The 27,360-nt window shown below is 40.9% G+C and overlaps 1 protein-coding gene across 1 annotated transcript in view; it reads right to left on the reverse strand.

Moving 5' to 3' along the window:
* The window catches only part of MSMB (microseminoprotein beta), a 69,939-nt gene that overhangs the window by 16,727 nt on the left and 25,852 nt on the right, over nt 1–27,360 (reverse strand). Inside the window, exon 2 of the mRNA XM_058542873.1 lies at nt 7,591–7,657. Within this exon, the coding sequence (XP_058398856.1) occupies nt 7,591–7,657 (67 nt within the window). The remainder of the gene's footprint in view (nt 1–7,590; nt 7,658–27,360) is intronic.

Below are 27,360 nucleotides of genomic sequence, written 5' to 3' on the forward strand. Positions count from 1 at the left end.
TTCCCCTACAAAGAAGGGTGGACTCCAATAGGATATCAGCCAGACTGTGAGCTCCTCAGCACCCCACCTTCCACTGCACCCACCCTATCCCCACCTATCATTCAGGACTACAAGCCTCCTGCCCCAGCTCTGCCCCACAGAACTGCTCAGCATCCGTAGAGTCACACAGCCCTCGGCTGATGCCACAGCAGGGTTGGGTTCCCAGGAACAGTGGGGATCCCACTCACCAGTCTTCAAGCCAATTACTTGTCTCCCATTTGTCACTCTCCAATCCTTCTCCAGAGCCTTTCCAAATTGTTATCACTTCTCTTAAACCTCCCACCCACCTGTGCCTCCTTCATACCCAGAAGATAATCTCATTTGTTATCTCACAGAGAACAGAGGTGAGCACTGCCCCATCCATTACCTACACATCGACCCACACCTTCTCCTATCCCTTCAGCTTTCCCTCTGGGTCCCTTCCCTGACCCCACATGCCATCTGGATCTCATTCCTCCTATCCCCCACACACACCCTTCCAGGGAATTCCTCCAGCCTCCTTGGTGACAAGTGGACTTGAAGGGGCAAATGGAAAAGTATCCATCATCTGAGAATTGTCGAGTTCCCAGCCATGGGATGAGCGATCCTCCCTGAAGGCTCACCCAGCCCCTTGTCAACTTTTCACTCTCGAGTCTGATACTTGCCATACCCCATGCCCATGGCAGGCCCAGTTTCTGCATTAGTCGGGATATTGCTGATCATGTTAGAAAAATGAACTCAAATGAGCATAGGCAAAAGGAAAGGATCTGGGTTCAAGAGTTCAGTCCAGAAGTGAACTAGCTTCTAGATTTAGGGGATCAGACTATGTCAGGCCTTATGACAGAGTTTTCACTCTCCAGAAACCAGAAAGATGGAGGCCAACGCTATTTCATGTAGGAATGTATGCAAAATAAATATTTCCATTTACTTCAATACAATGAGACAAATTCACATCCATATACCAAAAGACACACAGGTCTTTTGCAGCATCAGGGACGCTGGGCACGGAGGGCAGTGGGACAGAGATTCTGCAGCTCCGATGGAAACTCACAGTGAGACTGTGACACCACTGGTAGAACAGCAAGAACTGTCGCAGGTGTGGGTTTCCTAGGCCATCCACTGACACTGTAGATGCCGTGAGCCGTGTCTACCCTGGGTAGGTGTTAAAAAATGTGCGTGAAGCTGACAAGCCAGGGACCAGGAAGACTGCTCGCGAATAATCTTTTTTTTTTTTTCCTGTAGGGCAAGTGGAAAGCTTATCTAGAGGAGTGTGAAAACAACAGATAAAACACTGAAACAAAGAAACGGAGCTGAAGCAAACATGTGGGGGATTAATCACTGAGAAATCTGACAAGCAAAACTAGGTTTTGTTCCAGAGAAAGGGGAGAGCCAGGCATCCCCATGGAGGCTCAGAAGGCTTGTTTGTCAAGTGGATTAAAGGCTATTTGGTCAATGAGCGTGTGTTTACAGCTTAGAGCAACTGTGCAAAGAACCCAGGAACCACTGCCTCTCTGACCTTGATGGGAGTTGCCCCAAAGACTGCACCCTTTGTGAAGTTGATGCTTGCCTTCTTTTTTTTTTTTTTTTTGTGAGGAGATCAGCCCTGAGCTAACATCCGCCAATCCTCCTCTTTTTTTTTTTTTTGCTGAGGAAGACGGCCCCGGGGTAACATCGGTGCCCATCCTCCTCCACTTTACATGGGACGCCGCCACAGCATGGCTTACCAAGCAGTGCGTCGGTGCGCGCCCGGGATCCGAACCAGCGAACCCTGGGCCGCCGCAGCGGAGCGCGCGCGCTTAACCGCTTGCGCCACCGGGCCGGCCCAATGCTTGCCTTCTTTTGAAGATAAGGTGACCACAATAAGGCTTTGGTGACAGATAGTTTGTGTCTTGTTTCTGGGGTGGTATTCAAGATGTTGAACAACCAGCGTGACTCAACCACTGACCCAGAGTACAATTGGGAGAAGGCTGTCCTGGGGACCCTACAGAGCCAGGTGTTACCTCCTCTGTGTCTGTGTCTGGTGGGGTCTGGAGGGGCTGGGATATTCAGCATGGTGAGTGGAGGCACTCAGGGGTCTTAGGGCAGAGCCGTTTATCCACCAGTACACGCGAGCTGATGCACACCAGCATCACCAGTCCTGGTTCTCTCTCGTCATAGAGCACCAAAAAGTAAATGCAGCCACCAGAATCAGAGAAGAAAGTCAGCCAGCAACCTTCACAGTCTCACTTTGAGCAGTGCCATCCAGAACCACCTCAGGACTGAAGGCTATGAGGTAGGAGTATAGTGGGAGCCAACACATCAGGCCTCTTTTAAGTGCTTACGAGTTTTCACTGCAAAACTGCAAAACAGGCATTCTCAAATCTCACTGGTGAGATAATTGAGGTTTAGAAGGATGGAGAAATCTATCCAAGGTTTTCAGGTGGTGAGAGAGAGGCAGAATTTGAACCCAGGCCTGCTGACTCAAAAGCCTGTGCTCCTTACGGCCGATGCTGCGTCCCTCACACACTTGCCTGAAGGGCCTGCAGCAGCTGGATTCAATGAAAAGAACTAAGCACCATAGAGCCAGAGCGCCAGGATGGCAACTGCCACCTGGATCGGGCCTCAGGCCAGAGGAATCTGCTGCCCTCCTGTTTCCTTCCTCCTCCCTTTACAATGAGTTTGAGCCTCCCATGAACTTTGACATCAGGAAATTCCAACAGATGCTAATCAGCCTAATAATTTAGGACAGAGTTAACAGCTCACATGTCTTTATTTTTATTTTTCAAACCACCCTACCTATAGGTATTCACTAGGAAAATAAACGCCTGACAGACGTGATTACTTATCTTTGCCATGGTGAGCAAGGTGAAAAGGAGCATACTGCCAATTCAACATGAGACCTCGGGCAAGTCGCTCACCCTCCCAAGGTCTCAGATTCCTCTTTGGCAAATGAGGGAGTCAGCCCTCTGTCAGGGTGGCCAAGCTCAAATGCTTACAGGGGCAAGTCAGTTAACCTAACGCCATGGAGTACGTGTGGCGTTTGGATATTAAACACCTGAGAAGAGCCTTCACCTCCCCAAGTCAACTTTCTTTCTCTCGTTTCTCTTGAAATGCATACCACTTCCAGTCTGTTTCGCTTTTTTGACAGAGACGTGTATAACAAATACGTTTTTACCATAATAGGGAACTGGGCGAGTGCGAGGATAAATGCCTGAGGACACTCAGCCCAGTTTTGGAAGACAGTAGGGGTCGTGGGCTTTGAGCTGGTCCGGGGAGTTAGTCACCCACGACTAAAGGGCCAGTACAAATGTACTGCAGCCAACTGTTTTAAGACCTTGGTTATACCAGACAAGTAGGAAATCTTGACTTTATGTGAAGTCTCCCAACTGTTACATAATGGCAAATAATTCGATTATTTAAAAATTTCTGTCAGGCTAAACGAAACACGTCTGTAGGTTAAACCCTGCTCGGGAGGTTTCGAGTTTGTGACCTCACTCCTAGGTCACCTCTAAGGCCCTGTCTGCATGAGTTCTTTAGAAAGCAGAGAAAAAACTTTCATGTTAAAATTTTGTTGTGAATGCAATTCCAGGGAAACAAGAGTGAGGCAGGGAAGGAAGGAGAATATAACACACAAGGAGTGAGATAATGAGCTGGCCACAGCTTTGCAACAAATGAAGCCCATTTCTCTGTCTTGTGGGATATCTTCGAAGAGTCTGTATATGCAACTCCTGTGTCTTGGAAGTGTTGAAGAGAGGAGGCATGGAGGAAGGGTGAGTAATGTATCCACCGGCTTCTTCCCATCTGTTCTCTCCCGCTGGTCAAAATCCACATATATTGGAGTTAATTCTGGAGTTAACTTCTGGGCTGCAACAAGCAACCTGCCCAAGCAGCCACCGGGAAAGCTAGAGCCTCCATGGATAAACTCCTGCACAGGCACGGGTAGCTCTGCCTTTAGTGGGTAATGTGCATGCGGCACTTGGTATGTTCTGGTGGCAGCAGCAATCTCCTGAGCTTTATGACCGCTAAATTGTCGGGGGACATCACCAGCATGGCCCCATCCAGAATGCAAGGAATGTGGCCCAGGCCAGGATAGGGGGATTGGTGAGGCCAAGCAGATCTGGGACGGTGTGAACACTAAGTCCAATACAGGCCCCTTTCCATTATGCCATCAAATCATTCAATATGAAGTGGATCATTGGCCAGCATCTAAATTACAACTTTGCTCTTCTTATGAAAGCCATTTTCTTCTTCCTCACTGTCTGCATTCCTTCTCTGCTTCGTTTATATAACCCCAAATCTTTCAGATATACTTGTTCATGTGTACAAAGTAGGATATACAAGGAGATTCATTACAATATTGTATCTAGCAGCTAATATTGAAAACAATCTGATCATCCAGTAATAGAAGACTGGTGAGGAAGTTTTGGACATAAACCTACAGAAATTAAAAGGACTTTAAGGGAATATTATGAACAACTTTATACCAACAAGTTAGACAATTTAGGTAAAATAGAAATTAATATAAAATTTGGGTAGACCTGAATAAGTAATGAAAACAAGGTCCAGGCTATATGGCTTCATTAGTGAATTCTATCAAACATTTAAAAAAGAAATAGGGGCTGGCCCAGTGGCATAGCGGTTAGGTTCGCGTGCTCCACTTTGGCGGCTCTGGGTTCATAGGTTCAGATCCTGGGCGTGGACCAACGCACCTCTTGTCAAGCCATGCTGTGGCGGCATCCCATATAAAGTAGAGGAAGATGGGCACAGATGTTAGCCCAGGGCCAATCTTCCTCAGCAAAAAAAGAGGAGGATTAGCAACGTATATTAGCTCAGGGGCTAATCTTCCTCACCAAAAAATAAATAAATAAATAATGTTAATATTCACAAAATCTTTCAAAAAATAGAAGAGGAAGCAACAGGTTACAATTCATTCAATGAGGCCAATGTTGCCCCAATGTCAAAGCCAGACAGACCACAAGAAAGAAAAATTACAGAACAACATCCCTCATGCAAAAATATTCAATAAAATTTAGGAAGCATAACCTGGCAACATATACAAAATATTATATACCATGTCCAAGTGGGATTTATCCCAGGAATGCAAGGTTGGTGTAACATCAAAATATCAATTAACGTAATACACCATATTAATGGAATAAAAGAAAAAAACTACATCATCTTCTCAATACACACAGAAGCATTTGACAATATCCAATGTTCATTCACAATAAAGTCTCTCAACTAACTATGAATACAATTTCATAGTTCTTCAACCTGATAGAGGGCAGCTACGAAAACCTACAGCTAACATCATACTTGATGAAAGACTGAATGTTTTCCCCTCAAGATTAGGAACTGGTCAACAATGTCCACTCTCACTACTTCTCTTCAATATTGCACTAGTGGTTCTAGCAAGGGCAATTTAAAAAAGAAAGAAAGAAAAGAAGAACAAAGGGGGAAAAATGAGAGAGAAAGAAAGAAATGAAAAGAAAAAATTAAAGGCATCTAGAATAGAAATGAAGATGTAAAACTGTCTTTATTTGCAGACCACATGATCTGTATGTAGAAAATCTCAAGGAATCTACCCCAAAACCTTATTAGAATTAAAAATGCAGTTAGCAAGATTGCAGGATACAAGATCAATATATAAAAATCTATCGTATTTCTATTTACTAGTAATGAACAATCTGAAAATGAAAGTACACAAACATTTTCATTCACAGTAGCATCAAAATGAATAAAATACTTAGGAACAAGTTTAACAAAAGAACTGTAAGACTTTTACACTGAAAATGACAAAACATCACTGAGAGACCTTAAGGATCTAAATCAGGAGTCAGCAAACTACCACCCATGGGCCATACCTGGCCCCATGCTTGTTTTGTAAATAAAGTTTTATTGGAACACAGCCATACCGCTTTGTTTACATATTGTCTCTAGCTGCTTTTGCACTACAATGGCAGAGTTGGCCCACAAAGCCAAAAATATTTACTATCTGGCCCTTTACAGAAAGTTTTCGACCTCTGATCCAAATAACTCTGCGTTCATAGATTAAAAGACTCAATATTGTCAATATGACAGTTCTTTCCAAATTGATCTATAAATTCAGTGCCATTCCTATCAAATCCCAACAGACTTTTTGTAGAAATTGATAAACTCCTGCTAAAATTTATGTAGAAATGCAAAGAACCTAGAATAGCGAAGATAATTTTGAAAAAGAACAAATTTAAAGGATTTACACTACCTGATTTCAAAACTTACTCCTGTTAAAGAAAACTTTTGCACCAAATGTGTTAAAAATGGCAAGACAGGTTTTATTCAGACAATGGCAGTAGGGGAGAGACACTCTGGTCTAAACTGAGCTCAACTCCACCAAAACAAAAGGCAGGAGGCTTTTTAAATGCTGGGGTGTGCTAAAGGAAAAGCACTAAAGGACATGGGGCAGGGGGAGATTTGGTCAATGTCATCAGGCCATCTGTGTTACTAACTGGTGCTTATAGAAGTTAGGCTCCTACCTTCCCACAGAGATTGGAAGACACGGCCCTGTCCTTCTTGATGATTACATTTCAAAGGGATAACTTCCAGGTCCTTGAGAAAGAAATTCCTGGATTATAGAAGATACATCTCAAAGAGGTAGAGGAAAGATTTACAATTGCAAGTCTTCTAAAGTAAATTATCTAAGAAAAGTGGTGTCAGGGGCCTATAGTCCCATTGTGGCTGGAACAAACAGTAAATTCTTTTGGTGGCTTTGAGCTTTCTCATGGATGAATTTAAGGGGGCTGGAGTCGTCATTCTAGGGATGCAGCCTTGAGCTGTTAAAAACTAAGCTACTGTTTGTTCAAGTCTCAGTGTGGAGTGGACAAAATTGTTTGTGCTGAGAACTGTATTCTCATGAGCCAAAGTGGAAGTCTATTCGAGAAGAGGGTTCAGAGGCAGTTGACTAAAGTTTGGTCAAGAAGAGAGTCTTTATCACTATAAAGCCATGGTAATCCAGACAGTGTGGTACTGGCATAAAGACAGACATATAGATCAATGAAGGAGAATTGGGAGTTCAGAAATAAACCCCACATATGTGGTCAATTGATTTTGCCATCCAGCAAATATTTACTGAGCTCTGATCCCAAACCAAACATGGTGCTAAGTACTGGGCTTATTGAGATGCTTAATATATGACCTCTCTTGAATAACTTAGTTTTGTGAAGAGAATATTTTGTGTTAAGGGATATGATAGAAACTTAAGGAAAGTACCAAGCAGCCATCAATCTGCTTTCAGTTTTCCCACCTATAAAGTGAGGAGGATGGAACAGATCATTATTCTCAAGCTTTAGAGTGCTTACGAATGACCCAAGGAACCTCTAAAAATACAGATTCCTAGGACCCCACCCTGGAGAGTCTAATCTCATAGCTCTGGGGCCCAGGAATCTGCATTTTAGCTAGGCACCTCACTTTATTCTGATGCAGGAGGTCCAGGGACAACATGTAAGAAATATTGGCCTAAAATATCTTTGATTTCAGATATTTTATGATACTATTATTGTTTGTAAATGAAGCCATAGGCAATAACTATAAAACTTTAAAAATGCATGCACTTACCCTTTGAATATATTGGCAAAAGTATGCCAAAAATATAGGTACTGAAATGATCATTGCAGCACTGTTTCTGTTAGAAAAGAGAGAGAGAGAAAATCTAAATACCCATCTACAGGGAACTAGTTAAATGATCACAGTCACTATAAAGGACTACTACACAGCTGTTAAAAAGAATGAGGTAGTTCTCCATGTACTGATATAAAAAAGAACTCCACGTACACTTTTAAGAGTAAAAAGCAAGATGCAAAACACTATGTGTGGCAAATTATACTTTCCAAAGATGGCCATGACAATGTCTGCTCTTCTGCAACGTAATCTTGTCTCCCTGCCATCACGAGTAAAGTCTGTTTCCCCTCCCCTTGAATCTGGGTTGGCTAAGTGACTTGCTTAAGCAATAGAATATGGCAGCTGGAACGTTCTGGGATTTCCAAGTCTTGGTCATAAGAAACTTTGCAGCTTCTGCCTTGGTTTTTTGAAATGCTCACTCTTGGGGCACTCCTTCTCAGAACCCACTAGCCATGCTCCAAGAAGCCCAAGCCTCATGAGGAGACCATATGCCAACGCTCCCCTCCATCAACTTAGCTGCGCTCCCAGGGGACCAAGTCTGCGTGTCCAGCCCGGATCACTTGGGCTGACCTTCGCTGTCATCTGATGGTAGCTGCATCAGACACACGCGAGAGGGAACTCCTCAGCTTAGTTCAGTCAACACACACAATTGGGAGAGATAATAACAAACTGTCATTTTAAGCCACTAACTTTTGGGGTGGTTTGTTACACAGCAACAGATAACTGTAACACTGTGTATAACTCAATCCTATTTGCATACTTTTAAAAGACAAGGATTTATGTGCTAATATATACATAAAAACATTTCTGGGAGTATCTCCAAGGAAACCCCTCCTCCAGTGTCCCCTATTTCAGGAAATGGGGCCACTCAGTTGCTCAGGCCAAAGTACTTGGACCCATCTAGACTCCTTTTTTCTTGGCCTCCCACATCCAATTCACCAGCAATCTCTGTCCACTCTACTTTCACAATGCATCTCCAACTCAACCTCTTCTCACAACCTAAGCCAAGGCACTGTACTCTTTCACTTGAGCGATGGTAATAGCCTTAAAACTGGCCTCTCCACTTCCCCTCTCACCCGTTTGCCGTCTACATGGTGCCAGAATGGATGTTAAGAAACATGTACGATCCATCACTCCTTTGATCAAACCCGCCAATGGCTCTACATCACGCTTAAAACACACTCCAAACTACTCTCCGTGCTCTGTTTGACCTGGCCCTAAGCTTGCTCTCCAATCTCAGCTCCTTCCACTGTCCCCCTCATTGAGAGGATCTGGCCACTTTGGCCTTTTTATATTCCTCAAACCAAGAACACTCTCACCCCTGGATTTTGTTCTTGTGCTCTCCCATTCTAGAATGCTGTTCCCCCAGAGATTCATAGGTTCACTCCCTGCAGGTCACAGCTCAGAATAGTCCTCTGCTTGCAACACTCTCTTTTCTTCCATACTGCCTTTTGTTCACAGCATTTACCACCACCTGATGCTATTTTATGTGTTTGTCACCTGCCTTGTCCGCTGAAGTGCAAGCGCCATGAGGCAGAGACTTGACGTATCTTGCTCGCCACTGCGTTCCCAGCCCCCAGAACAGTACTTAGCACAGAGTGGGTGCTCCACAAGTATTTTTTTTTTTTTTTTTTTTTGTGAGGAGATCAGCCCTGAGCTAACATCCGCCAATCCTCCTCCTTTTTTTGCTGAGGAAGACGGCCCTGGGCTAACATCGGTGCCCATCTTCCTCCACTTTATATGGGACGCCTGCCACAGCATGGCTTACCAAGCAGTGCGTCGGTGCGCGCCCGGGATCCGAACCAGCGAACCCCGGGCCGCCGCAGCGGAGCGCGCGCACCCAACCGCTTGCGCCACCGGGCCGGCCCCTCCACAAGTATTTTTGAGTAAATGAATGAATGTTAGCAACAGTTGCTTTTGGGGAGAAGGATTGGAACAGTGAGGGACAGAGTCTTTACTTTTCAATTTATACTTTCTGTACCATCTGAATTATTCTAATCTCATGCATATATTACTTTATTTCGTTTGTTTGTTTTTTGTTTTTTTGTGTGGGAAGAAGATCAGCCCTGAGCTAACATCCATGCCAATCCTCCTCTTTTTGCTGAGGAAGACCGACCATGAGCTAACATCTATTGCCAATCCTCCTCCTTTTTTTCCGTTTTTCTCCCCAAAGCCCCAGTAGATAGTTGTGTGTCATAGGTGCACATCCTTCCAGTTGCTGTATGTGGGATGCTGTCTCAGCATGGCTGGACAAGCAGTGCGTCAGCGCGTGCTCCAGATCCGAACCTGGGCCTCTAGTAGCGGAACACGTGCACTTAATCGCTAAGCCACAGGGCCGGCCCCATATATATGACTTTTTAAAAATACCAACGTGGGGCCGGCCCAGTGGCATAGTGGTTAAGTTTGAGTGCTCCGCTTGGGTAGTCCCAGGGTTCACAGGTTCGGATCCCGGGCGCAGACCAACACACTGCTTGTGAAGCCATGCTGTGGCGGCGTCCCGTATAAAGTAGAGGAAGATGGGCACAGATGTTAGCCCAGGGCCAATCTTCCTCACAAAATAAAAAAATAAAAGAAAAAATAATACCAATGTAAGTTATTGGGAAGCAAGATTTGAGACTAAATTCTTTTCTTTGCCTATTTCTGTACTTTTAAGAATGTTAATAAACAGAATTTTAAAAGATAAGGTCAGAGGGCTCGCAATTTAAATGCTCTCTTCCCTCTTTCCAACAGAGTTCCTAGATGCAGAACTTTTTGGAAAAGAATAGAAGGGTCTACGTAAGTGTCAGGGGCACTAGATGTGGGAGGGGGACAATCGTGTTGAGGTATCAACAGGGAAACTCCTGTAAAAAGAAGACAACACACTGTCAGCTATTTGTAAATATTGGGAAATCATAGTTGGTGGGGGTTATGCTATTGGAAAACAAAAAGGAATAGTTTTAGATAGAATGCTTGTGCACCCCCCCCCCCAATATATGTTGAAACCCTCTCCCCTAATGTGACTGTATTTGGAGATAAGGCCTTTGTGGGAGTAATTAAGGTTAAATGAGGTCATGAGTGTGGGAACTCTGTGATGGGATCAGTACCCTTAGAGAAGAGACACAAGAGAGCTCTCCCTCTCTCCAAGGTTCTGCACAAAGAAGTCACTTGAGTACACAGCAAGACTGTGGCTGTCTAACAAGCCAAGAGAAGAGGCTTTGGAAGGAAACCAACCTGCTGGCACCTTTATCTTGAACTTCCCAGCCTCCAGAACTGTGAGAAATAAATTTCTGTTGTGGAAGCCACCTAGTTTGTGGTCTTTTGTTGTGGCAGCCCAAGCAGACTAACACAATAGGAAAGAAAAATCCAAATGCAGTAAGTTCATTTTTAAGTTCCATTCATATTTGAAGTAATTAACAATAAGTACACTTTATGAAGCATTAAAATCTCCTACACAGTCATGTTTTATGATTTCTCTTAACTAGCTGGTCATGGTTCATAATTCCTGACAAACATTAAGGTTTTGATTTCCGCGAATTTTGTCTTTTTACGTCAAATGGCAGAAAAATACAACAGAAGAAAAGGTTTCAGTGATGATAGACCAGAGTCAGGTTTAGTCTTACTTGAGCTTTGTCTCAACTCGATTAATTAGTAAATATGAACTTTCTGCTTAGCTTCCTGGATTTAAATATTCTGTATCCCCAACTAGGAAAGGTGATTCATAACATGGTACTTAAACAAAAATACTTTCAGGTACAAATGATATGCTTTATGATATTCTTTTATTAAACCTTTCTTAAGAGTTTCACATATTGTTTGTTTTGTTTTCAAAGGCAGAGCATTTTTAATTTTCTTCCAAATATTTTCTGAGCATTCACTTCAAGGCAGAGACACCTTCTTTTGCACTATGTATATCAATTCCATTAAATACTCACAAAAGCCTGCATTATAATCTCCACTTTACAGACGAGGAGACTGAGGCACAGTTTTCCCAAGGTCACATAGATAGTCTGTGATAGAGTCAGTATTTAAAATCTTCTAAACTAATCCTACCACTCAAGTTCTTAGCCATTCTTCTCTATTGCTTCTTGGTGAGTTTGTGGACGACTCTTTGCCCTTATCTGCTCTCTGCCATGGTCCTTGCTTTCATGTAAAACATTCTTTCTTCGAGTCTCTACTTCCACACCTCACAGGTACTTGCTACAAAATGTGGATTGACCTCAGCGACAGGAGGATGCAGTCTGGCACCCCTATGCTTCACTAGTCCTCCAGTCCTTAAAAAGCAATGCGGCATAAGGTAGACACACTAGATAAATGTTTGTCGAACAAATGGATGGATGAAAAATGAGTAAAGAATGTCTGCATAACCCATTTTCTCTTTTATATTTCTCCAAGAGCTTTCTTTGGACTCCTTAGATCCTGGGAAGCTTTTATGTGAGCGTAATTAGAGAGTTTATAAGGTGCTTTCACATACACCTGGCTCATTGAGTCTCATATCAAAATGAACAGACAGGTAGGAAAGGTATTATCTTATCGAGAAGTAAATAGTCTTGGAGAGAAAGTACAACTTACCTAAATTTAGACGTCTAGCTAGTCAGCATTCAGAAGTATAAAGAGAACAGGCCAAGTGCATCAGACACAACTGGGCTCAAGTCTTGGCTCTGCCTTATATGACCTTGGACAGGGAACTTCACGTTTTTGAGCCCATTTCTTCATTTGTAAAATGAAGTGCATTGTAAAATATGTGCATTTCTGACTAATCCTCAGGGTTGGTGGGAAGGTTAAGATAATACTGGCAAGACTCCTACTCATTGTACCCCATGAATGTCACATTTCTTTTCTTTCATTCTAACTCTTGAGTCCAATGTCTTTCTGAGTATCGAGGGCCTCTCTTAGGGATGTGTTTAGCAGGTTCCACCAAATGGAAGCTTGCATACGCCAAGAGCTGGGGAACTTTTAACATCAAATGCCTTTAACAAGAATCTAAGGGCAAATAGACACACACATAAAAACAAGGGTGTGCATCTTTGTGTAGGCAAGAGTACACAAGGAGACAGCAGGTAGAGGTGATAGTCTCTTTTACAAGTTTTAAGCAAGCTATGGCAGAATTTTAAGTGTAGAAAGAGAACTTGGGAGACAATTTCAAGCTTGTGAAGCATTTGGCTAGCTTAAATAGCAAGGAGAGTTCAATTTGTACAGTGCTTTATGATTTCCTTTACCTAGCCTTTTTGTTTTAGTTCTGTAGTCCAGTTTTATCCATTCTGCAGATGGGCATGCTGAATGACCTTTGAAAATACCCAGCCAATTAAGGACCCAAATCCAGTTTTAATTTTTTCCAAAATTAGATCTCCTCTCAACCTGCCTCTCATCTATTATATCCAAGTGCGTCAAGATCTGTTTTCCTCATACTCTTTAAAGGGATGCCCCAGATCTCACCACACAGAAATGAAGATATCACAGTCACTAGAATCACTAGAATCAAGTCCATGCTCCTAAGGTCTGGGACGGACACTGAGAAACTATCTATAAAATTCTGGGAAAAGTGAAAATGGTATTAGATTTATTATGTATTTATAAATATATTTATTGTACAACAAACATACCTAGGTTGAGATGAAGTTTGAGGACACGCCTCCTTTTCTCCCCAGTTAACCTCACACTGTTTGGGCAGTACATGTACCATCGTCCACACTGCTTGGAGAATCCTTCTCTTTCCCATTGGGCCCAGGAGCTGTGTTCCATAAAGCCCAAACTCACATTCCAGCACAGGATCTATTCTTTATTGCTTTTTCTGGTCGTCTTTACCTTCGTCTCCCTTCCTACCTGCTATAGTACCAGAAAAGAAAACTAAAGGTATTTCCTTTTCTGGTTTGTCCTGAAGTCAAAAGGAGGCGGGACCAGGTAGATAAATATTTAATAACTATTTAATTTACCCTACAGTTAAAGAGAAGAGGAACTAAAGTAGATAAATAATGATAAGGTTGAAGGTTGATAAACACGAAGTCCTGTTTATTTCCCCCAAATCAACTGTGCAATAATGGGATGGTATTGACAAATATTAGTGAATGAGGCTTGTCACTTCCTCCACGCTACTCTGCTTTCTGGTATCCCTGGGCTGAGGGTAGGGTACTTCCTGCAGTGATTCAGAAAGAAGTGACTCAATGTTCAACTTTTAATTTCAAAATATACTTTCCCAGCCCATGGCAGAGACAGTAGCTTTAGGAGAAAAAGGCTTTTGGGCCTTCAACAAACCCAATTCTTAGCCTGAACACTAAGCATAGAAAAAGACCTAACACCTGCCCAGACTAGATGACGATTCCATAGGCCTGAGGAAAAGAGAGAGTTGGAGAGGCGAGCAATAAAATGAGGCAGTGATGTGGGTCCCTGAAAGGGAGCTCTGTGTCCTGCCCATCACCCCATCAAGGTGGGCAGCAGGAGAAAGTGTGTAGGCAATGTAGCCCCAAGGAAGGGGGAGGGTCTTCAAGCAGGAGGAGGAGAGCTGTGCTTATTTCCCATGGGGCCCAGGGAGAGCAAGCGAAGTCTTGGAACATCCCCACACCACAGCACATGGTAACAGCAGCAAGGTGGAGCACCCAGCTGCTCCATCCCCTGGGCTCCCCGGGTGGTGAGAGAGCATATCTACAAGTGCACCCATGTGCTCTGAGAGGAGCTTCGGGCCCACAAGAGCCTTACAGTGAGGACAAGCAGAACTCCGAGTACGGAGAGGGATACTTTTGGAAACATTTCCAGACATGTTTTCATGCCCTGTAAGTCCTGTTGCTTCATAGCCTCCCACCCGTTGAGTCAGGGAGGAGATGGATGCCATCTTGAACAAAGACGTCATTGTTCTCCTTTGGGCCTCAATGTTGGCTTCTGTTTTGAGTTCTGACTAAGACAATGCTCTTGAAGGTCAGGCCCAGTTCAGAGATTCAAGGTTCCTTAAGATTAGGATAGCTCACGTCTGGGTTCATGTCTGTTGTCCCACATTGTTAAAAAGTGCCCTCTTTTGATCTTTTTGGGGTGATGGGAATGTTCTAAATTTTTAATATGGTGGTAGTTACATGACTCTACACATCTGTCAAAACTCATCCAACTGGACCCTTAGCATAGTGAATTTTATTGTATGTAAATTATACCTCAAAACTGAAATTTAAAAAAGACATAGGATGCTGAAACTAATGAATGGAAATTTAACGAGGAATAGAATATTACATCATCTCAAAGAATCCCCTCCAAATTGCTTAATAATTAGAAGAGGAAAAATAGTAAATTTTCAATGGAGACTAAGTGATACCACCTCAACCAAGTAATCAAAGCTACTCGCCAATGATGGAACAAAAATGAGCTTCCCACTGCAGTGTTTAAGGACAGACATTCTTTTGTGGAGTTCCCGCCAAGAACCGCATAACTTAATCTAATCACAAGAAAACTTCAGACAAATCTATTATACAAAATAACTGCCCCATACTCTTCAAAAATATCAAGACCATGAAAGATGAAGAAAGGCTGAGGAGCTATTTCAGATTAAAGGCAACTAAAGGAACATGACAACTATATGCAATCTGTGATTCTGGCCTGGATCCTGGACTTGAATTTAGAATATGGGGACAATTGGTGAGGTTAAATTATGGACTGTAGATTAGATAATATTATTTTATCATTGTTAAGTTTCCTGATTTTCATAAATTACTAAGGTTATGTTTAAGAAAAAAGTCCTTCTTCTCATGAAATTCACACAAGTATTCATGGATAAAGGGGGATGATGACTGCTAATTACTCTCACATTGCTCAAAAAACGCACACATGCGCGCGCGCGCCTGTGTGTGTGTGTGTGTGTGTGTGTGTGTGTGTGTGTGTGTAGAGAGAGACAGAGACAGAGAGAGGAAATGATAATTCAAATGGGACAAAATGTTAGCAGTTGGTGAATCTGGGTGAAAGGTATAGGAGTTTTTTAAACAATTCTATAACTTTTCTGTAAGTGTGAAACTATATCAAAATAAAAAGTTTTTAAGTGTCCTCTTAATGGTCAATAAGCACAAGATAAGGAATATCATTAGTCATTAGGGAAATGCAAATCACAGCCATAATGAGATACCACTTCACACCCACTAGGATGGCTAGAATCAGAAAGGCAGATAATAGCAAGAGTTGCCAAAAATGTGAAGATATACGAACTGGATGGCGGTTCCTTATATTGGGGCCCAGAGCAGGCTGCCCCAAAATATCCCACAATAGCTTTGAAGGGGTTCAGAACAGGCCTCTCCAAGATGTGCCACTTTAGAGCATGTGGATAATTTTGAACTAAAGGTAATCAAGACCCTGTGGGCTCAAGAGAAACTTTTACCTTCCCCATAAAGAATTTAAAGTGGCGGCCTTGCCCATAATAAGAGTTATTACCAAAAATAAATTTTTATGACTTATCTGTATGGCAGGACAAACCTCTAATTACTGAACATCTGCTCTTCTTATTTTCCTGTGAATTACCCTACTCCCCTCTGAAGCCTCAGGCCCCTATTCCATTCCTTAGCTCAGGATGGCTCATTTTACCTTTCTGTCTCTGAACATCTTGTGTATGTGGGGTCTCTGACCCTCTCATGTATAGGAGGTTCCTGTATTTACACAATTAAATTTGATTTTCTCCTATTAATCTGTCTCATGTCAATTTAATTGTTAGATCAGCCAGAAGAACCTAGAAGGGTGGAAGAAAATTTCTTCCTCCCTCACAGCATATTGATTATTTCGGTTTTTTTGTTTTTTGGTGAGGAAGATTTGCTCTGAGCTAACACCTGTTGCCAATCTTCCTCTCTTTCTTTTGCTTGAGGAATATTAACCCTGAGCTAACGACTGTGCCAGTCTTCCTCTATTTTGTATGTGGGACGCCACCACAGCATGGCTTGACAAGTGACATAGGTCTGCACCCGGGATCCGAACCCGTGAACTCAGGCCACCGAAGCAGAGCACACTGGACTTAACCACTACACCACAGGGCCGGCCCCATATGTTGATTATTTTGAATGAAAGTTACTTGAGAAGAGAAAAGGGCATTCTGACCCTTCTGTCTCTGCTCCACCTGAAAGCAGGAAATAAATCTCCCACGTGAGTGGTGTTCTCCCTGCACCCTTATCACCAGAGCCAGAGAATTCAGGGCCAAGAAGCCTATATAAACAAACCTTGCTAATTTACTACCTCAAGCCTAAACTCTGCTTAAATTCCTCACTAATTATGTACCTCACGCCTAAGTTTCTTTGTCCTGTCATTCCCCACAAATTTATTGTATCTTTACATAAAAGATACCGCCTGCTTTGTTCACTCCCCGAGCATCATTTTCCTGATTCTTTCCTGCACATGTAATTAAATTGGGTTCTTCTCCTGTTAATCTGGTCTTTTGTCAATTTTATTATTCGTCCAGCCATAAGAACACAAGAAGGGTAGAAGGGAAAATTTCCCCCTCCCTCCCTTCCCCTCTCCCTTGGAGAGCCAGCCGGAAGACCTCACTGGCTGAAAAATTGCTTTCTCCTTGAGGCTACTGCAAATAAAGAGATCCTGGGATGTGTGACACAGAAGCCGGCAAAAACGTAAGCCTTCTCACCATGTCAGCCTCCCAGATCTCTGTCTGTTTGTCTGATGGGAACAAAAGTGGTGAGATTTTCTTTTTTCTCTCTAAATTGAGAGTAGCAGGAGAAAATATTTGTGAAATGAGTTTCTTGGATGAAAGCAACTCTAATGAAGATTTGGGACGAGGACTCTTGGTTTTGTTGATCTAGTTCCTCCCAGAGATGGTCTTTTATCTCGGCCAGCCAGAGGATGCCTATGCATCTGGTGGGCAGCCAGTATGCTGTGGATCTGAGCTTAGGGAATCTAAAAACAACTGGGTGAACTTTTGGATTGGTAAGTCACCCTATTCTGCTCAAAAGATAAGCGTAATTCCCTGTGTTTTGGAACAGCTGTTTAAAATAGGACCCCTCGTAGTTACTTTCTTGGCTAACTCTGGGAGTGAACTGCTTGGGTCTTGGGAGGGCTGCATCCTTTGCACTCTCTTTTGGAAATGCTTCTTGCATCCACGGTTAAGCTATAAAAAGGCTTATTGGTTTGAGTCACTATTAAGATCCTGCTCATCAATGGCCAGACGATGGATCCTTTGAGTTGGAAAAACTTCTAAATTAAAAAAAAAAAATTTAGAGGGCTGGCCCTGTGGCTTAGCGGTTAAGTGCGCACGCTCTGCTACTGGCGGCCCGGGTTCCGATCCCGGGCGCGCACCAACACACCGCTTCTCCGGCCATGCTGAGGCCGCGTCCCACATACAGCAACTAGAAGGATGTGCAACTATGACATACAACTATCTAGTGGGGCTTTGGGCGGGGGGGGAGGAGGAGGATTGGCAATGGATGTTAGCTCAGAGCTGGTCTTCCTCAGCAAAAAAGAGGAGGATTAGCATGGATGTTAGCTCAGGGCTGATCTTCCTCACACACAAAAAAAAAATTTAGAGAGCTCTCATATTGGAATAACAGCTAGCCATTAAGACTCCCTTAATAAGATGGAAAGACAGAAATTACAACAAAAATCAAAGTTCATTCAGACCTCTTCCTATTTGCCTTCAGAAGTTTGCAGATATTGTAAAAAGAATCAGGATATTGGAAGTGCAATTGTCTGGCACTTAAGAAGAAAAAGAAAAAAATAATATAACAGCTAGACTTAGGGACTCCCTAACAAGATGAAAGAACAAAAGTTTAGACTTAAAACAAAAATCCAATGTAAAACCTCCTTCGTAAATCTGGCCCCATCTGACTGTTTTAGCTTCCCTTTTCCTACAAGATTTACAGAGCACTCCAGACTAACCTCTAAGAGTATACAGGTTACTCATGTAAATGCTGAAGGCCAGAAAACGAATTCAGCAAAAGCACCTGGGACAGGCAGTAGGGCTTGCTTTGCTGGGCTCTATAACCAAGCTCTGCCAGCTTCAGGCCTTCCTCGCAATATCTTTTGCAGACATATCCTAGAACCTCCTCCCAGGGAATTCATGTCCCCTGAACAACAACCCTTTTTCCTCCACTCAATGGCCATTCTGTAACGCCCCGTCAAGAGAAAAAAAAAAAAAATTCACATTATCCCTTCCTTTCTAAATCCAGACCCATTGGTTATTGACCTTTCCCTCCCAGGAATAACTATTACCTTCTTGCTTTTCTCATTTTGTGTCCTAAGGGCTTGGCTTAACTTTCTGCCTGCCTGAGACATGCAGGCTGTCGGTCCTTTCTTTTGGCTATCTTTGGGAGTGACTCTGGATCTTGGGAAGATAATAAGCTTTGAGGCTGCCTCTTGGGTCCATGGGGTTGTTTAATACTGCCAGAAATATTTACTGTTTGTCCTGGCCGAAAACGGACAAGATATTTAGAAGGATTTTTTTTTTTTTTTTTTTTTTTTAGTAGCTCTATGGTCAAATATCAGCCGAACTGGAAGCTAATGTTCAGAGCTGATAGAAATTTTTTTACAGGCCTTCTTCCGTGAATTGAAACTATGTGCCCAGAGGGAAAGAAGCAAATTAGGGACAATGTAATTGGATGAGTAAATCAATCTACGTTGTCATTTAAGTTACAACCCAATTTCTGAGGAATGGAGAGCAACTGTCCTTATCTTTCAAATCTTTACAAGACTGGAAATGCAGCTCTCGAGGCAGTTCAAATTCCACCTATTCCCTTTCACCAATCCCCTATTTATGTCAAAAGGCTTGTAACCTCTCTGGGGACTCTTATTTAGACCATCCCTAATTCCTAAGACTGAAGGAAAATTTTAAAGCACAATTACCCCAAAACTCCTAGGGAAAAACTTGGATTTTTTTCTCTCTTTCGTTTGAAGTTGCCAATTTTGCCATGTCTTTAGAATGTAATCACCCCAGGAGAAAACAGTTCACCATTGCCTGAGACTAAACCTGGCTAACTCAATTAGTAAAGCATGAGGTTAAAGAAAAAAGAGGGAAAAGTGTTTCACTTTAAAATGGTGGCAATGAGACTTTTGGCGGTGAACACGATGTGGTCCACACAGAATTTGAAATATAATGATGTACACCTGAAATTTATATAATGTTATAAATCAATGTGACCTCAATAAAAAATTAAGTAGAAAAACATGAAATTTGCTAGAGAGGCTGTCTTATTCAAGATCTAATTCACAGCCTCCTTGTCTAAGGCGAATATAAATCTGAAAACTCTTCTCCACAAGTATTAACAAAAAAAAGCTTTTAAGCAAGTACCTTAACTTGTTCCATCTGCTAGAGACACAATTACTTATAAACTACTGAGTTTTGTATTGTGTCTGGTTCATGGCTGAAATTTTTTAAATAAAAGCTATAAGATCTCTGTTTGTGTCCGTCTATATATATACGTATGTGTGTTATAGATATGGTATTTTTCTACCTCTGGATGGTATCATCAAAATTAATTTCTAAAGAGCTCTATTTAATTAACTTAAAGTAAGTGCTTAAATAAATTATTTCTAAATATAATAGGAACTAACTCAAATGTTTTTCAAGTTAATGTGATATAAAATAATCTCTGGTAAATAAAAGCTTGTTTAAGTTTGTCTGTTTCATTAACATAGGCGTGTCTTCAGAATTAGCAACAATGAATACAATGCAAACATTCAACTTTTATCTACCTGGGTTATTAGTCAAATAATCTCATGTTACATCTGTTACAAAATTTGTCAGCCAAAAAAAAAAAATTAACTTAAGATAATGGCTAACTGCTTTAATGTCTCGTGAAATTTTCATGAATAATCTAAGTATGTTTGTTAAGAACAAATGAATTATATAGATGTTAATGCAATAAGAATTTTTAGATGCAATACTTATGTTTTATGGTATATGTACTTAAAAATAGCTTCCTCAAATCTTTTGGTAAGTTGAAGCTTTGGAGTTTTGCTAAATAAAATTAAATAATGAAAAATTCATTAAATATCTAAATTATTTCCAGATAAGATAAAATGGTAAAATATTAATTACTGGATAGAGATTTTTATACTTTTGGCTTCTGGTTAGAGAGAAACTAAAAGATAAATTTGGGTCTGTTAATAAACATGTTTTGTGCTTTATTGAAAGATTACACTATTAAAAAACATGTTTCTAGAAATTATAAAATGTATTCATAAATTTGCCGATCTAAAGAATACAGGTATATGGGGCTGGCCCCTGTGGCTTAGCCGTTAAGTGCGCGCGCTCCACTGCTGACGGCCCGGGTTCGGATCCTGGGCGCTCACGGATGCACCACTTCTCCGGCCATGCTGAGGCCGCGTCCCACATACAGCAACTAGAAGGATGTGCAGCTATGACATACAACCAGCTACTGGGGCTTTGGGGGAAAAAAATAAATAAATAAATAAAATTAAAAAAAAAAAAGAATACAGGTATAACAAACAGTTCACAATTGCTTACTTCTTAGTTTTCACTAGAAATTAAGCTTTCTAAGGGTTAATAATTCTAATTAATATATGTAATTAAAGCTACTAAAAATAATGAGAGAAAAATCTCTGTATGCAAGGAAAATGATATGTATGATTTTGGTAAGAAAAAGTATGAGGAATGGAGATGCATTTTTGTTGAGGGAAAAAAAATAATTTTTTCCCCAAATAAAGCTGGTTATTTCTGAATTAAAAAAAGAACAAGGGGGCTGGCCCACTGGCCAGTGTAGTGGTTAAGTTCACGTGTTCCGCTTTGGTGGCCCGGGGTTCGCAGGTTTTGATCCCAGGGGCTGACTTAACAGACCACTCATCAAGCCATGCTATGACAGTGTCCCATATAAAGTAAGGGAAGATGGGCATGGTTGTTGGCCCACAGCCAATCTTCCTCAGCAAAAAAGAGGAGGATTGGCAACAGATGTTAGCTCAGGGCTAATCTTCCTCACACAAACCCACAATAAAAGAACAAGGGACAAACTAAAATGGACATAGAAAGTTATAGAAGGTTTATGGAAAAGGAATCTTTAGAAAGGGATTTTATGTGTGGTCAGTGCGGGCTAAGATTGGAATGAACTTAATTAAGTGAATGAGTTTTAATATCAAAAGTAAACTGGTACAAAATTAAAATTTGGTTTTCTTTCTCTGTTACAAAAAAAGAAAGAGAAAAAAACTCATCTTGTGTGGTCAAGTTAGCTAAAATTAAATTGTTATTTTAAGAGTTTTAAAAATAAGCTTTGGGCCGGCCCCATGGCTTAGCGGTTAAGTGTGCGTGCTCTGCTACTGGCGGCCCAGGTTCAGATCCCAGGCGTGCACCAACGCACCACTTGTCCGGCCATGCTGAGGCCGCGTCCCACATACAGCAACTAGAAGGATGTGCAACATGACATACAACTATCTACTGGGGCTTTGGGGGAAAAAAAGGAGGAGGATTGGCAATAGATGTTAGCTCAGAGCCGGTCTTCCTCAGCAAAAAGAGGAGGATTAGCATGGATGTTAGCTCAGGGCTGATCTTCCTCACAAAATAAGTAAATAAATAAATAAAATGGTGAATAAAAAAAAATAAGCTTTAATATCAATAGCATATTTATATAAAACTGGAACTTAATTTTCTTTTCATCTCTTAAAAGAACAAAGTATTCTTCGAATATTGTTCTGCTCCTGATAAGAGACTATGAAAGGTTTTTCCTTACCTTTTTGTGTTTTATCAGAACTAATTCCTGTGTTTTACTTTAAACGCTTGATCTTTTCTATTAAAGGAACTAAGGTGTTGAAACTATGTGACTTTCCATCTTTGTCTTTGAAATCTTTCTCTCACTTTGTTTAAATAGATAATTAAATATTAAGTTTCATAATGATCTTTGATCCTATTTAGGCAAGTGTTTTTAAACTTCTTTAACATTTTTGACAAACTTCCTCAAATCAGATTCTAAATGAAGTCTTTTTTGACCTCCAGCTAACTTTGGGAGTTTTCAGAGGACCCCCGACACACCTCAAAAGATTTTTTCTCTCTCCTTATAAAAAGAGGGATATTAAACTAACTAGGCTTATTTGATATGTTAAATTACATGGGAAGCATTGTCAAAGAAGAAATAATATTAAGCCTTCTTTATGTTGTGTCTGTATATGTTATAAGAATTCCAGAAATTACGTGAAATTCCTGAAAGTCCAGTATGTCCTGGTATAGAATGTTGTCTGTCATCAAAATTGAGGCTCACACTAAAAGGACTGAACCTAGATATCAGGAAAGTATCTTATCTGACTTTTATGCAAAGGCAGCAACAACAGAATCTATAAAAGTTATGACACATATGGATGAAGTCCATTCTGTTTCTGCAGAAAAATGACCCCTTGTTGCCATAATTTTGCCATCCTGATGTCCTTGGAAAATGGCAACAGTCTGCTCTTGAATCAAAGAAATTAAGATGGGTAAACAATGGCTGAAATTAAACAAACAGTCCGGGTTATGGGAAACTCAAGACAACTGCTTGTTTCTTCCTGGCTCCCTGTCAAACTCCATTTTTCAGTTTTTACATTCCTTCACTCACTATAGGAAAAACTATTTCTGTTCCCAGAGGCCTCAGAACTCCTCTCTCTGAGTCTTTTGAGCACACGCAGCTGGACTTCATTCAACTGCCACTTAGTACAGGTTATCAATAAGTTCTTGTTATTGTATGTATGTCATCCAGATGGGTTGCAGCCTTCCTTTGCCATGAAACTGATGCCCTCGCAGTGGCAAAGAAAACTGTTAGAAAATGTGTTTCCCACTTGGGGTATACCTTCCACAATCTCCAGTGATCGAGGCACCCGCTTCACTAGGCAAATCATATGAGCCTTAACAAAAACCTTGCAAATGTCTTGGAATTATCACTGTTCCTATCAACCTCAATAAGCAGGCAAAGTCAAGAGAACTAATGGAAAAACTAGATTCTAGCAGAACAAGAATTAACTACATGGGACTAAATGAACTGATGAGGATGATTATAATTTTTATGACTTTTTGTCTGAAATATTACTGTTTTTTAATCTTTTGTTTTTCCACATTTAAGGAAACCTTTTTTCCCCCTTTTCTCTTAAGCTATCTCTGACTTACAGCAATTTGGTGTATAATACCTTTGTAAGCAGAACTGAAACATTTACTTTTTCTCCCTACCCTGACCCCTTCAGAATTCACAAATTCTCAGTGAGTTTTCTTATTTTCATTATAATATATTTATTTGCATAAGTTCAGTAAGAATCTGTTCACCTTGTAACACAGGACACAATTGAAAACATTAATTATATTATCGAGGCTTTGACTAGAATGTCATGTTTGAGAGAGTTGTGCATAAACTCAGATATAACCAAACAGCTTTGAAGGAATTAAGGTTCACTCTATGAAGCTAATAAAGGCCCTTGGAAGAACAGCCTGGTACTTTACAGGGTTCCCAACAGCCTAATTAGGCGAGTAATGAAGGTCACTTCCTGGCAAGTGCAAGAATCTCAACATACGTTGGGAGCCTCAAGAAAAGAGGAATTTGCTATAGGTATTGCAGGTGGAATATTTGGCTTGGCTTCTTAGTCTTGAGAGGCTATTAAAAGTTCAATTTGGAGAGCTGGCCCAGTGGCTTAGTGGTTAAGTGCGCGCGCTCCGCTGCTGGCGGCCAGGGGTTTGATCCCGGGCACACACCGACACACCGCTTCTCCGGCCATGCTGAGGCCACGTCCCACATACAGCAACTAGAAAGATGTGCAGCTATGACCTACAACTATCTGCTGGGGCTTTGGGGGAAAAAGTAAATAAATAAAATTAAAAAAAAAACTTTATTAAAAAAAAAAGTTCAATCTGGAGATTCCTTATGCAAGGCTCCAGCAAAGCAAATTTAAAAGAAGCTATAAGATCAGTCACTATTCTATACTGTACTTATGTAAATAACTAAGCCAAGTTTATTGAGACTAGACTTATTTTACAAGTAAATTAGTCCTAATTTGACTATCTTTGATAAAATTAAGGGTGATTTTAGAGAGAAAAATTATGTTTCAGTAGCAACTATAATACACACTTGTGGATACTTGATTCCAGTGCTGTTAATTTTCCTTGAAGTTTTGTTAGTTACCTAAAAACTGGACTGTATCCTAAATTTTTCTAGTTTCTTCAAATATTTGGCTACAACTCTCCAAACCAACATTTCCAGTTTTTCTCTCACTTTTAACTTGGAATCATTAAGAACTAAAGCTGCCTTTTTCCTGGAAGCCCTGAAAACTGAAGCTGAACAACTTGATATAAACTTAAGAGAGATCACCACAATAGCTCGTGTTTAGACAACCTTCATGCCTGTTGCTGTGTAAGCCACTCAGAAAGCGTACCTGAACACCCGATGATATCATCAGAGACATTTCAAACTGCAAAAGCTGTTTCGACCTTGACATCTAGAAATCTTCTTGTCTGGCTGCCCCTTAGCTGCAGAAACGGATTTATAATTTGCTCCAAACGTTAACCATTGTTTTTCATGGTTTCCATAGAAATGCCTCTTACTAAATCCCTGATTGCTTGTACGATAGACCTAACTTTGGAAGCCCACCTGCATCACTGCCTCCTGCAATGTCACAGCTATTTGACCGAACTGACCTATTTTCAAGTCTAAAAGATTAATTCAATGAAATAGTGGAACAACCTACCACCTCATTTTAATATGTGAAACTTCCAGGGAAGCTGCAGAAGAGGCAACTGCTGGGGCCAAGGGCAGGCCACCCCGAAATATCCCACAATAGCATATTGATTATTTTGAATTAAAGTTACTTGAGAAGCAAAAAGGGCATTCTAACCCTCCTGACTCTGTTCCCCTGAAAGCAGGAAATGAATCTCCCAGGTGAAAGGTATCTCCCTGCATCCTTATCACCAGAGCTAGAGAATTCAGGACCAAGAAGCCTGCATAAACAAACCTTGCTAATTTACTACCTCAAGCCTAAACTTTGCTTAAATTCCTCACTAATTACATACTTCAAACCTAAGTTTCTTAGTCCTGTCATTCCTCACAAATTTATTGTTTCTTTATGTAAAAGATGTATGTATCTCTTCATATATATATTATAAGATATTATATATATATATATCTTTAGATATATATATACTCCCTGCTTTGTCCATTCTCTGAGCATCATTTTCATGATTCTCCCACATGCGTGTAATTAAATTGAGTTTTTCTCTTGTTATTCTGGTCTTGTGTCAATTTTATTATTCGTCCAGCCATAAGAACACAAGAAGGGTAAAAGGAGGAATTTCCCCCTCCCTGACACTTAAAAAGCAAAACATAGAGTTACCATTTAACCCAGCAATTCCACTCCTAGGTATATACCCAAGAGAATTGAAAACAGGTACTCAAATACATACTTGTACATGAACATTTATAGCAGCATTATTCAAAATAGCCAAAAGGTGGTAACAACCCAAATGTCCATGAATGGATGAATGGATAAACAAAACGTGGTATATCCATACAATAGCATAGTATTCAGCAAAAAAAAAAAAAAAAGAATAAAGTATTGATATAGATAGTATGTGGATGAACTCGGGAAATATTATGCTAAGTGAAAGAAGCCAGTCATAAAAGACCACATATTGCATTATTCCATTTGTAGTAAATGTCCAGAATAGACAACTATACAAAGATAGAAAGTAGAATAGTGAGTGCCAAGGGCTGGAGGGATGGGAGATGGGAAGGTTACGGCTAAAGGTATGGGGTATCCTTTTGGGGGTGATAAAAGGTTCTAAAATTGATTGTGGTGATGGTTGTACAACTTTGAATATATTAAAAATTATCGAATAGCATACTTTAAATAACAATAAAGCTGTTACCAAAAAAGTGTTTTCTTCTTTTCTATGAAGTGTTCCAGTTTGTACAATAAATTGTATGTTTACCCTACTTAAGCTTTATGTAGAATTCAAAAGCAAGCCTGATTTGATCATAGAGTTTTGTTATTGCAGTAGAAAAAAACTTAACATATGTTATAAGGGAAGTGTCTGCAGAGAAGAAATAGAAAGCCTGTCTCTTTTTGCCTGGAAGAATGAAGAAAGGAAAAAAGAGTAGAAATAGTAGTAATAATATTAATAACAAGAATAATAATAGATAACATCTATTGAGTGCTTACTCTGTGCCAGGTACTGTGCTAAGTGCTTTACATAAATAATTTATTTTAATCCTTAAAACATTCATATGAGGAATTCAAACCCAGCATTCTGCCCCTATTGCCCATGTTCCTAGGGGAAGCAGTGGTCAAACATATGATTCCCAACCTCCCCTTTATACTCTGAAGTCCCAGAGGGAGGAAAGTGGGTGTTAGACATTATTGGATGATTACTTACCACGTACTCCCAACTTCCTTCTCCCTGGTAACCTCCTCTTGGAGAGGCTGGAAAGCCAAATATTCTCTTTTTCAGCCTCCATTGAAACTAGAGGTGGCCATGTGACTTAGTTCTGGCCAGTTAGACACAAGAACAAGTTTCCTCTAGAGATTCTGAGAAAGATATTTGTCTTCAAATAACAGGGACCAGCACAAGAGGAGAGATGCTGGTGCTTCTTGGTCCCACTTATTCCTTCCTTGGACGTGACTATGATGACTGGGGCTGGGGCAGCCATCTTATGATGATTAGATGACAAGAATTGAAAAAAATACGCTAAGGATAACAGACAGAAAAGATAGAAAGGCCCTGGGCTCTCACTGACATCACTGAGTTGCCACACCATTCCTGACGTCATCTGCTCCTGGACCTTGTGAACATCCTTGATTTATATCACCGTTAGTTGGGGT

The sequence above is a fragment of the Diceros bicornis genome, chromosome 6 (assembly GCF_020826845.1).
Source record: "Diceros bicornis minor isolate mBicDic1 chromosome 6, mDicBic1.mat.cur, whole genome shotgun sequence".
NCBI lineage: Eukaryota > Metazoa > Chordata > Mammalia > Perissodactyla > Rhinocerotidae > Diceros > Diceros bicornis.